Source organism: Pomacea canaliculata, linkage group LG11 (genome assembly GCF_003073045.1).
Source record: "Pomacea canaliculata isolate SZHN2017 linkage group LG11, ASM307304v1, whole genome shotgun sequence".
NCBI classification, from domain to species: Eukaryota; Metazoa; Mollusca; class Gastropoda; order Architaenioglossa; family Ampullariidae; genus Pomacea; species Pomacea canaliculata.
In genome coordinates this window covers 20,539,431-20,552,157 of record NC_037600.1, presented here as the reverse complement: position 1 = coordinate 20,552,157, position 12,727 = coordinate 20,539,431, and the positions used below count along the sequence as shown (strand labels likewise).

Sequence of the window (12,727 nt, the reverse complement as noted above, 5' to 3'; positions counted from 1 at the left end):
CACTTGGTTGGGGATTGGACTGGCGTGTCCATCAATGCTGCCTCTGCAGTCAAGAGGGATCTGCATTTCTCACGCAGGGTTTGGTCCCCAGTCCACATCAACTTGCACCTGAAACAATAATATGCACAATAATTAATGCTTTGTTTAATTTGGTTAATTTTTTTTCTTATTGTTGTTTTTATTAATTGTATAAAATGTACTGGTTTTTATGTAAAAAAAAAGGAAGAAAAAAAAAATAGTAAAACTTACCTCCAACATTTGGTTCGCCGTTTTCCTGCTTATTAACTGGGTTTCCTGGTCAGTGAGTCTGGACACGAACTTTGAAAACTTCTCGTTCTCCAGCATGAAGAAGGACAGGTTGCATTCCAACAGGTAATCAAGGACGGCGGAATTGACGTCTGCTTTGCTGACGGTACTCTTGTGTTCCACTTTGAAGAGCTTCGAGACAGAGGGTTGGTCGTCGTCTTCCCTTTTCCGCTTTCGTGACGTTTCCAAGTCTTGAGTCAACTGCCTGGCAAGCAGTGGATGTTTCCTCTAAAATAAACACATGAAAATGAAACAAAATTTTAGAAGTCCATTCACAATCACAGCAAGTTTCTACCAAGCTAATTGTCATATTAAATTACTAGCATTAAATTATAAAAACCTTCAGGCCACCATACTGTTCAAACGTCCTCCATGCTCTTTTCATACAAACAAACCAAAACACACACACACACACTTTATGACAAAGACTAAATAGATAGTACAGAAACGGTAAAGACAGCAGTTTGATCAGTCGTCGCCCCAGCGGTAATCACGTTGATGCAACCCCTTACCTTTCCACAATCTTTACAACATGTACACTCCTCTATTCCAAAAGCAGAAAAGCAAGAACATGAAGAATGAAGATCGATGAAAATCTCAACGAAATTACCTGCAAGTGCGTTCTCAAATTAAACGCCGACGTCTTGTTCGTTGAGTACTTCGTGCTGCCGCACCCATTCTTGCATTTGAAAGTATACCCACTCTCTGTTGCTTCACAAAATGTAAAGAATTTCAAGTAAGGCTCGAAATTGATGGGTACGTCCATCTTCGTTTTTCAAATCGCTCCCGCCACATGGACGACACAGTACTTGCGGTTACTGAGCGCGCGAGACACGTGGTGTCTGGCTGTCACAACACCGAGCAGTGAGAGCAGTGGCTGTCGTCGTCTTGCTGACACGCTGTCGACGAATGGTCGTGAAAGTAGCCAACATGTAGCCAAGCTACGGCTACTTTCTAAAATGTAGCTACGGCTACAAGCTACTTTTTTAAATTTGTAGCCGGCTACACTACAAGCTACAAAATTTGTAGCCGGCTACAGTAGCTGTAGCCTATCCCTGCCCTGCGTACCGCAGCGAAATTTGAGTGAGCGCCCGCGGGCGCACGCGTACTTGCTTGAGAGGTACTACGCCACGGGCGCAAAGATGGCCGCCATGGTTGTGAAGTTTAGACGTGTAGATGATATTCACGGTGGATCTACTAATAAATAAGTATTTTGCAATAGATAGATATATGCAACGACAAAGAAGGATATTTAAAGTTCAGATTTCATCGTCATGTCTTTCTAGAGATGGTAGATGAATTTGCCTTCGACCTTGAAACTTCGAATCGGGACGACAACAACAGAAAGTCTACTCGTCGTTTGTTTTTACGTGATATGCTTGACTACCGCATTGTTCTTTCCACATAATCTTTAATTCTCATGGACTTTTTCCTCTTTTAGTTCCCAAATGAATGCCACTAAAAGTATATTGTTTGGCGCTGCAATAGATTGCTGATTGATTTAATAGATTGCTTCTATTAATTCGTCGTCGTTGTCAAATATGCCCATAAACAAAATTATATTCTCGACTTCGCTGTCAGCCGCCATTTTAACAGGCGCCCACGGTGGGCGAAGGGTATCACAGGCTCTCTAGGGCGTGAGTGAGCGCCCGCGGGCATCCGCGGTGAGCGCCCGCGTTACGGTACGCAGGGCTGGTCGTGGGTGACGTTATCTACTACGTAACGTCACACTAATGACGTGTGTTGTGTCCAATGTAACACAATAAATCTACTTTCACATCAGGTGTCACAACCATTAAAGAATTATCACCTGCTAAACCTGCTGATTACAAGATAAAAAAAAACGAGCGCTGTCTACCTGCTTGTTTAGTCACTCACTACTTCATCAGCATGACGTAACAACGACCCCCGCTCGCCGCCTGACAAGTCGTTGACGGCCTTCTCCACGTCACTGCTGCAACGCTGACGGGTGATACACTGCGCACATGCTGCTGCTGCACGACTTTTACTCCAAGTACTGACAACGTAGACATGGTGACCACCAAGCAGCCAGTGTATGGCCATCAGCAGCAGCACCACAGTTTTACCTGTACCGGGCGGTCCGGTGACAAAGAGTGTGGGAGGCGCCGTGTGTAGCAGGTGAACTTGCTCCGGGAAGAGTGTGATTACAGCAGTATAGCACTCTCCTGTCCACCACACGGCCTGACCCAGGGTCTTGACACTCACACGTGGAGGACATGTGCATGGCACACTCACTGTTGTCGCCGGACCGCAGAACCTGCAACAAACAAATTAATGTTTAGTTTTGATTTTTATATACTAAATCTTTGGCAAAAAAGCAAAGTACAGAATGTATTATGAATTAATAATAATCCACATTGTTTATAAAGTATTTATTGATTACTTCACAAGTAAACCCCCTTAAGGCTTTTTTTCCTTCAGCAAGCGAGAATTAAAAAGTACTACAAGTTCGTTTAATAATGTGTGGCATAAGCTTTTGAAAAACGACATCGTATATAATATAGCTTATTGTATAAAAATAATTTGAAATAGAAAATAGACACAATTATGTTTGTCTGTTTAAAGGTTTATGGTCTACACTCTACAGGGAATGAAATATGTCATAAATATAGAATGATGAAAATCTCACTGCAAGGATGACCTTTTAGATTGAATTCTGTGTAGAATGACGTAATATTGCATCATACTGCCTAATGCCATCATGCACACGTCATCCATCGTTTATTGCGTCATTTTCTGATACAATGCTACTGACATGCGCCTCCTGAAGTGATCTGACGTCACAGTACTATATATAGCATTGTCAAGTGAAGAAGCCAAATCATGTTTACTTCGGATGCAAGATTGACGACCGAAACAAGCTTTGGGACCCGCATATATGCTGTGCAGCATATTCAACACAGCTTTCACAGTGGTTAAATTGCAACAGACCGTCAATGCCGTATGCAGTCCCCATGGTGGGGAGAGAGCCAAGCAACCACACAAATCACTGTTACTTCTGAGTGGTTCCGGTAAGATAACAAAAGCAAACGAAGTCAAGAATATTCTACTCCAACATTTCATCTGCATTGAGACCAGTTTCACATGGTGAGAGGCTCCGTATTTCAGAACCTTCAGCAGAATATTCACTTGATTCAGCTGACGAGGACGAGGGTGAGCCGACTTGTTCTTCTCCTGGTCAGTCAGCATTCGGTCATCCAGATTTTCACTGTGGTGCATCATCAATCCCACACAGAATAATACAGGAAGAACTAAATGAACTGGTTCGTGATTTAGACTTATCCAGAAACAAGACAGCATTGCTCAGTTAATACTCCATTAACTGAATCTTCTAGAGCAGGGATGCACAACCTACGGCCCGCGACGCGGTGCCATCCGGCCCGCGAAGCTTCTGCCCACAGTACAGGAAATCGGCATGTTAGTAATAAAAAAAACCTAAAAAAAAAAAACGGAAAAAAGGGAATAAGAAGTATTTATCTCCACGTAGGGGTTTCTCTCAATCTTTCGATGGATTTCATTCTTGATTTTCGTCTTGGGAGGAAACAAGTGTTTGAGAACGAGGGACGCCTCATTCCACAAGGGATTAGTGATCTTTTGATTGGTTAATATTTGAATCAGTCGTTAAAGAGATTGAAAATACAGACTCCGGGCTTTCTAGCAAGGTATAAAACAATGGGGTTCTGAAACAGCGTTTGAATTTTGTCATTTTCCTGTGGAAAACAGGACGGATCGCCTTGGGGTACCTCAATTAAAATGTATTTTAAGACAATTTCTAACTTTTATTTTAACAAGACAACTTCAAATATCTCATTAATTACTACATAATTAATGGTAAGTACAACTTGCTTCTAATAAAAATGGTATCTGTTCTGGGTTTGTTTTTTGTTTTTTTTTGTATTGTTGCGGTGAAGTGGTCCGCGACACGGCTGTACGAACTAGATATGGCCCGCAGGCCGAAAAAGGTTGGGCATCACTGTTCTAGAGGAAGATTTCACAATTACTTTATATCGAAAGCTTCACCAGAAGTTGGAGCTTTTGTTCAGAAAGGAAGGTAACCTGGTTTCTGTTTCGATATTGAGGGCTTCATGAATGCCTTAGAAATCACGAATGATTCACAATAATAGAGACTATTTGTAGGCTCTTGGAAAGGGAGTCTTAAGGCTGTGCTTTTGCACAATGGAAACCGTCCTCCATTATCTATTCCAAAATATATGCTGTCCACATGAGAGAGATAGCTTAAAGCAGTGATTGAATTCCATGTATCACAAGAAGTACAGCTGGCACTTCTGCGGAGATTTAAAGATAGTCGCCCTTCTAACGGGACTGTAGCATTGATATACAAAATGCATGTGTTTCTTATGTGAGTGGGATAGCCGAGAAAAGGAATTGCACCACTTGAGAAAGGAATGGTCAACATGTAGCAGTTGGAGAGACGAATATCCAGCACCCAGTTCTGGATGAGGCTCAAAAACTCCTTCAACCACCCGCTCACATAAAACTAGATTTGATGAAGAACTTCGTGAAAGCTATGAACCGGTGGAATATGTCGGAGAAACAGATTCGCATTTCTTGTCAATAGTAGTTGTCAGAATCAGCAGCTAATATCTGCAGTAAAAAACCAGGACACATATGGCTCTTTTAAACGACAGACAACACACAAGTGACAATACAGACTATCTATCTATTCCTCTTCGTGCATCAGGTTGCACATAAGGCCTCAACCAGAGTCCGCCACTGATGTCGATCGGCTGAAACCCGCTCTAGGTGACCCCATGTCCAGCTATTTCCTTTCATCTCCCTTTCCACTGTTCTTCTCCAAGTTTCCTTTGGGCGGCCTCGTTTTCTTCGGCCGTCTGGAGTCCATCGTAGGGCGACTGTGGAGAGGTCTGCTGTCTGCTGGCGGAGCACATGTCCAATCCATCGCCAACGCCTTTGTTGAACCTGCGTGGTGATGGACTCGGTTTCAGCTCTTCCGTGGAGTTCTTCGTTGGTGATGGTAATTGGCCAAAAGATGTTAAGTATGCGCCTGAGGCATCTGTTTTGGAAGACGTCAAGCTTGTTACTGATGGTTTTGGTCATCTTCCATGATTCTGATCAGTAAAGGAGGGTGCTGATCATATTTGACTGGAAGATTCTCAGCTTGTTCTTCTGACTGATGTTTCTTGTCTTCCATGTGCTCCTGAGTGAGGCAAAGGCCTGGCTGGCTTTCGCCAGTCGGGCTCGAATCTCCACCTCCGCATCCCCTGTGTTTGACATTTTGGACCCAAGATAGGTGAAACTGTCAACTTCCTCAATCTCTTCTCCATTTAGTTTGATGCCGTCTTGGACTCTGGCGTTCACTCTCATACTTTTCGTTTTCTTTGTGCTGACCTTCAAGCTAAGGTTTCCAGCTGTTTTTGAGAAGGCCTTTGTTTTTTCCTGCATGTCTTGGTGGCGGTGTGACAGCAGGGCAATGTCATCAGCAAAGTCCGAGTCTTCAAGCGTTGTTGTTGCTGTCATAGTCATGGTCCATCTGATACCTCTCCTCTCACTGTCGGTGGAAGTCTTCATGATCCAGTCCATGGCCAGGATGAAGAGGAACGGCGACAGAATTCAGCCCTTCTTCACCCCGGTACTGACGTTGAAGGGGTCTGTGAGCTCCGTGTCACAGACAACCTGGATTGAAATCGCTGTACAGCATTGCAATGACCTGAACAAGTTTGCAGGACTCCGTAATGCTCAGGTCTTCCATAAGGACTCTCGGTGAATGCTGTCGAAAGCCTTCTCCAGGTCGATGAAATTGATGTACAGCGGTGTGTTCCACTCGTTGCTCTGCTCCAGAATCTGTCGCAGAATGAAGATGTGTTCTGAGCAGGATCTCCCAGGACGAAATCCTGCTTGCGTGGTTCGGAAGTCTTCTCAAGGGTTGCCGTCAGTCTTGACAAAACAATCTTGCTAAAGACCTTGCTGGTGAGGGAAAGAAGTGTTATACCACTCCAGTTATTGCAGTCTCCAAGATCTCCTTTCTTGGGTAACTTGAAGATGAGCCCTGTCTTCCACGCATCAGGGAGCTGCCCTGATTCCCAAACTTGCCTGAAGATTTCAGTCAGCATAGGAGCTATCACATTCACATCTGCTTTCAACATCTCTGCTGTTACTCCATCTGCCCCTGGTGCTTTGCCGCTCTTCATTGTCTTGACTGCTGCTGTCACTTCTTCCAGGCTTGGTGGGTCTGTGCAGATGTCAAGGTCTATAGCTGCTGGCTGGATGTCTGCAAGCTCAGGAGGATCTGGTCTGTTCAGAACTGACTCAAAATGTTCCCTCCAGCGCTGTAGTTTTCCTGTCTCTCCCTTGATGACATTACCGTTCACGTCTATCACTGGCACATCACTGTTCTTAAACCCGTTGTTTAGCTGTTTGTTTATCTGGTACAGTGTCTTCAGGTCATTTTTCCTTGCTGCTAATTCAGCTTCATCTGCCAGTTTCTCTATGTAATCTTTTTTGTCGGTTTTAGTCATCCTCTTTACCTCTTTGTTTAGTTTTGCATATCTTTGTCTGTGTTGTTCCTTCAGGCGTTCAGATCTAGTGCTGTTGATTTTTTGTTTGGCTGACTTCGTCACTTCTATCTTCTTCCATGTCTCTTCTCTGATCCACTGTTCTTTCTTTTTCCGTTGGAAGCCCAGTATTTTCTCTCCTGTTTCCTGTAAGACTCGATTGAAGTCGTCTAAGGTCATCTCTTGTTGGTCACCTAGTGCCTGGAACCTGTTTTTTACTTCCATAGCAAAGGTCCGTTTGGTGGCTGGATTTTTTAGTTTGCCGGAGTCCACTCTCTACTTCAGAGAAACTGCGGCTGTCACAAGAGTGTGGTCACTGGCAATGTTTGCTCCTCTGTAGGCTCTGACATCTTGAAGCGAGCTCCTCAATCTTCGGTTGATGATGACATGGTCTATCTGGTTCTTTGTGATCCCATCTGGGGATGTGCACGTTGACTTGTGGATGTCTTTGTGTGGGAAGAGTGTGCCTCCAATCAGTAGGTTGTTTTCTTCACAAAAGTCTGCCAGTCTCTCTCCGTTGTCATTGATGGTTTCAATTCGATGTTTGCCCATGACATGTTCCCTGCAGGTGTTGTCACTTCCCACCTTGGCATTGAGATCGCCGATGATGAGCAACATATCGTGGGCTGGAACGCTCTTCTGAGGCTGCCTGGAGTTGATAATAAAAAGCATCCTTATCTTCTGCCTCGGAGGCTTCTGTTGGTGCATAGCAAGCTAGCACTGTCAGCTTGGTGTACTGAGTGGAATCTTGCTCTCAAAAGCCTGGGTCCATAAGGCTTCCATTCCAGCAGTGCCTTTTCAGTTTTTCTGTTGAGGAGTAGTGTCACTCCTTCAGAGTGCTGAGCGTCTGATCTTCCTGAGAACAAGATGGCATGTCCTGATGCTAGTCTCCTCTTTCCCGTGCCGATCCATCTGACCTCACTGACTCCCAGGATGTCCAAGTTGTAGTTGTCAAACTCCTTGACTAGTTGAAGCATTCTGCCAGTCTGTTACAAGGTCTGGACGTTCCAGCACCCCACCCTCAACTTTTGCCTCGGCTTCAGTAAATCCACTGTAGGGGCGCCAGCTCCCTCTGGGGTTTGGCTGTCGTCCGTCATTAGTCCAGTCTCCTGGTGTGCTTCATTACCTTCGCCATCTGGGACGAATTCTCTGATATTAGTTTCAGTAACAGTCTTATTTTTTACATGGTGGGGTTGTTAGCCCTACCACAACCCACTTTACCTGTAGGTGAGGTGTCCACCTTAGTCGCCTCTTACGACACGCCTGGCTGGATGGCAGGGACCCTATTCTTACAGTGCTCGCTAGGCAAGCATACCCCGGGGTACCACAGGGCGACAATACAGACAGACCCATAAAAATGTCCCCATGTGTAGCTCTTGTTCACAATTGGTTTTCCTCATCTTTAACATGAAACCTTACTCTCTTCACTGCAGGCAGTTCACAGTTTCTATAAAGAGAACAATGAGAGATCTTAAACGAGCTGTGATCTGACTACAGACCTTACTGTAGAAGACAGCGTATACATTTGTAAAGGGTTTTGAATAAACATCTTAGTTACCTTGCTACCAGTGTCTTGTACACCTCAGGTGTCATGTGAGGGTCAGCCCCAGCCCCAGCCACACGTCGCTGCCACCAGTGTCCCAATTCCCTAAGCACGTGACTACTGACGTCACACGGTGTCTTTGGGTCAGACAACTGATCACAGCACAGACACAGACCTGGGATGTCGGCGGAGTCTGATGTTCCCAGACACCGACACAGTTCCTGCCAAAGAGTAGCATACGCGGAATACTTGAACTGGACTGGTAGGATAGTACAATCTCTAGTTTGACTAAACTAAAAAGTAAAACGATACAGTATTTTTCTACATCTGTCATAAAATAAGCACTGAGGCTGAAATCTTTTAAAATAGAAGATGTCATAATCCTTACCTCAGTGGTGTGGGTGTCATCAGAGACAGCCTGTTGTACCTGACGAGCCGTGAGGTTGGGGAAAGCGATGGTCTTAGTGATGCGCAGACCGGAAGCGATGTCAGACACCAGGTGAGACAACATGGCCTCCGCCTTGTTTAACGATTGTATGGCTTCTTTAAGTTTTATCTTAAGATTACTGCATATATCTTGTTGGAACATGTCACATTTGCTCCAGTTACTTCCAAAAGCTTTCACTTGACAGACGACAAGACCATAATGTCGATGAATGAGGAGAAGATCAAAGTTTCCCTGTCTGTCCCTTGACAAACCACTGGGAAATGTCTTAGTTGAAGGCAAGTGGGCAGCCGCAGCAGCGTAGCATGGTTCGCCCAGGTACTGTCCATACCTCAAGTGACTTATTCCAACTAAGACTTCTTTATTTTGTTCTGACATCGTCTGCAGACAGACGAGCAGCCGCTCCATGGCTTTATCCTCTCTTATGTCACTGTCCTGGACAGGAGAAGGTTGCGAAATAGAGTCCTGAGCAGCAGTGGATGGAATCCTGGTCGCCTGGTTTAGCTCAACACCTTGAGTAGATGATGGATGAAGAACCAGAACATTCTGGTCAGATACCGACTGTCTAGTCATGGGCACGCGGTTGACGTAGACAGGAGGCAGGAAGTAGGCGCGTGAGTCGAGATCAGGGAACGCGGCCTCCACCCATTGTAACCAGAATGCCTGGGCTTGTACTGAGATGGTTTCCTTTATAAATCCATTCTCAAATAAGAATACTCAAATCTTACTTTTCTTGTATGTCAATTTACTGCACGGGTTTTTACCATGGAAAGATCAAGAAGAAAGTATATGAGTAAAAAGAAGACAATATTGAAGATGCATCAACAGATCTCAAATAATGTCAAAGAAAGGCGAGAGATTTGATTGCTGCAAGTTTTGTTATGATTAAATAATGTTAGTCGATATTGTGTTTTATTTTGTTACAGGAATTTTAGTCTTAGCTACTGCTGTCTCTCGAATGTTTGTTACTGTTGCTTTTTCTTGCTGCTGTCTTATTTTATTTTCTACTCTTCTCGTGACAATTGGGCCTGTTATTTTAATAAAAATTAGTTTTGTTTCCTTATGTTAAACTTGTTTACTCTCATAGACCAGTTTTACTTACTTATACATGGGAGTCAGTATCTCTCTCACTCTCTTTTCTTTATCACACATAAACCGAACGGTGTTATCAATAAAACCGTCGTTAATCTTTTTTTTCCTACAGCAAACACACTACCTGTACGCCTGTCTTCTCACTGATGAATCCGACTGCTGCCTCGATCTGACCTGGAACACCTTGGATGACGACAATCTTCATACCTGGTACAGGTGAGGGGTTAGAGTCGAGCTGTACATCAGCGCCTGTCTTCATCTTGATCTCTTGGAGTGAGCATTGGTTACCTTAGTATCATGAAAAACAAATGTTGATAAGTAGTATTTTAACTTTGATTCTTTATCTTGTCATCATCATCATCATCATCATCATCATCATCATCATCATCATCATCATCATCATCAGTCCTCATCCTCTTTCTCTTCTTACGGCGTAAAACACCAATTCCCCCCCCCCCGCTCTTTCTCTTCTTCTTCTTTGTTGAATGCATGGTTGCTGATAAACATAAAATACCAAAACGAAAATTAGATAAAAATTAATTCAAATAGAGTCTTGATAGAGATATTAAAGTCGTAACTAGATTATTTAATTAGGTCATTAGCTTCTTGTCCAAACTTTAATCGTCATGTAGAGGCTAAAACAAACAAGGACTCAATAATGTGAAGAAAAAGAGAAAAAAAGCCAATGTATTTGCGTAAAGTTTCATTGATGCTTACCAGCTGTACTGTAAACAAATACTAAACACACGAATGTTACTGCAGGTGGTTTATATATTGGGTCAAAGGTCACCTACTGTCGTCAGTGAGGACAGCAGCCTGTTCATCAGTCACGGCGTGCAGGTAAAAGGTCACACGGCCTCCGCCTCCTCTACCAGATCCTCTTGTTGACCTAACATCTTCACCACCTCCTCCACTCCGGCGACTGCCCTGTAGAAACACAACATGCACCAGTCTGTAGATGAGCAAAACAAGATGTACATCTATGCAAGTCAAATGAAACAAAATATAAAAGTATAATTACAATCGGAGGAATGTTGAAAAAAGACTCCAGCTTTATTATTGTCTCACAAAAAGAGATACAAGATTAAAATATTATACGATCGCAGAAACAATGTCAGAATAACAAAATATGAAAAAAAGTCTTTAAACAGAAGTAACGTTAAAATATGAAAAGAATAATATCCTAAGCAGATCAAATAAAATAGTCTTATTTCGCAGTTGAGAAAGATGTTCATGTAAATACAGTTTCACGTTTCTATGCGAGTAGGGTTGTGGGATTACCATCACACACACTAGGGTGGCTACTGTAACAGTCACCAGTGTTACCATGTAATGTTCTTACTTGTTGTGAAGCCGGTGGTGGATGACCAGACATGGCGGTGGTCTCCCTTTACACAACTAAGCTTTTAGTAGGCGGCGTCTGTAGCTGGTCTTTGTCAGGACAAGAAACCAGTCATTGTGCTGAATGTTGTTCTCTTCTTGATCTGGATGAGACCTGTTACACATCGAAAATAAACATACAAACAACTTTATCAATGGTCTGCATCATCTTTAATTAATGTTATTACAATCGTACCAACCTTCTTTGGTTTGTCGAAATACAACAATCTCGATATATATATAATGTTTGACATGTTCAGCACAAACTTCCCCCGTTGTCAAGATGGTCACGTGATGCCTTAAACGGAGCTTATGGTACCATTATAGACACTACCTTTACAAACCAGGAGAGTTGTAGAGCCAGTTCTTTCGTGAGATTCAGTACAAACAATGAGACAGTTCTTGTGTCGTATGTAGATAATGAAATAAATCGTTTTGTGGGACCTGTCATAAATCAAGGCTTGACATGCGGTGTATTTCCACGATCAAATCGACCGAAACTTTCACTAATAGCACTAATAGAGCACTAATAATAACACTATTTTAATGTTTTGCACGATTCAGGGGCATATGAATCCTGCACTCTCGTATAACTTTCGTAATATCTAAAGACGACCTGCTGTGAAAAACGTATTCAATTAATAAATGAAAGCTCGTATAAAGCTAAATATTTTACTTATATCAAGCCAAATATTTTTTCTCTATTAAGCCAAAAAGTTCACTTGTATATCTCGCTCACCATTCTCCAGTTTTGCAGTAAATCCAATGTTCAGCCTCAATCAACATACATATTAACTTGTATTAAGAATCATGTTCAGCTCGTTAAGTTTCAAATTCAATCTGTCAAACCCTACAGTACCAGGCCCTAGGCTCACTCTGTGTCAAGTGGTTGGTGACCACACACACACCAGTCTTGCCTCTCCCTGCACGTGTAGTCCCAGGTACGGTGCGGTTGACTGACGCTACGTGGTGCAACACACAGCGGGTCAGTCGAGGTCAACTCCTATAATAACTGGTTACACAGCAACCACGGCCGCCAGGTAAAAATGATGGTGGTACTATTCAAGCCTTTCTGTCGAAGCAAACACGAAAGCGTTTGGCCTGACAAAAAGAATAGGCAAAGAAATGTTCTGAAGTAAAAAAAGCTTTGCACGCAGCTTCAAATATTCATGAAAGGTAGACAAAAAAGATATTTACAGTTTAAAATGTTTACCTGTGGTTTCTGCCTTTGAACATTGTCAGTTCTTAAAGACTAAGCAAAAGTAGCGAAGCCATTGACAGAAACGTCAACGATTTATTTGGTGAGTGGGAACAGGTGACCGTGTGGCAAAAGACAGGTGAGAAGCTTTGAACTGATAAACGCACTCAGACTTTCATGGTCGCTTCCTGTCAAATAATAAGAAACGA

The 12,727-nt window shown here is 43.2% G+C and overlaps 1 protein-coding gene across 1 annotated transcript; it reads right to left on the bottom strand.

The window, feature by feature from the left end:
• Positions 1-8,284: 8,284 nt before the first annotated feature.
• LOC112574695 lies at positions 8,285-12,198 on the bottom strand. The gene is made up of 7 exons (XM_025255924.1): positions 12,060-12,198; positions 11,283-11,435; positions 10,735-10,867; positions 10,065-10,228; positions 8,792-9,535; positions 8,579-8,624; positions 8,285-8,307 (listed from the first exon to the last, which is right to left on the bottom strand). Exons 2-7 carry the CDS (start codon positions 11,313-11,315, stop codon positions 8,285-8,287), a joined length of 1,143 nt encoding a protein of 380 aa, XP_025111709.1. The 5' UTR covers positions 11,316-11,435; positions 12,060-12,198.
• Positions 12,199-12,727: the final 529 nt, after the last annotated feature.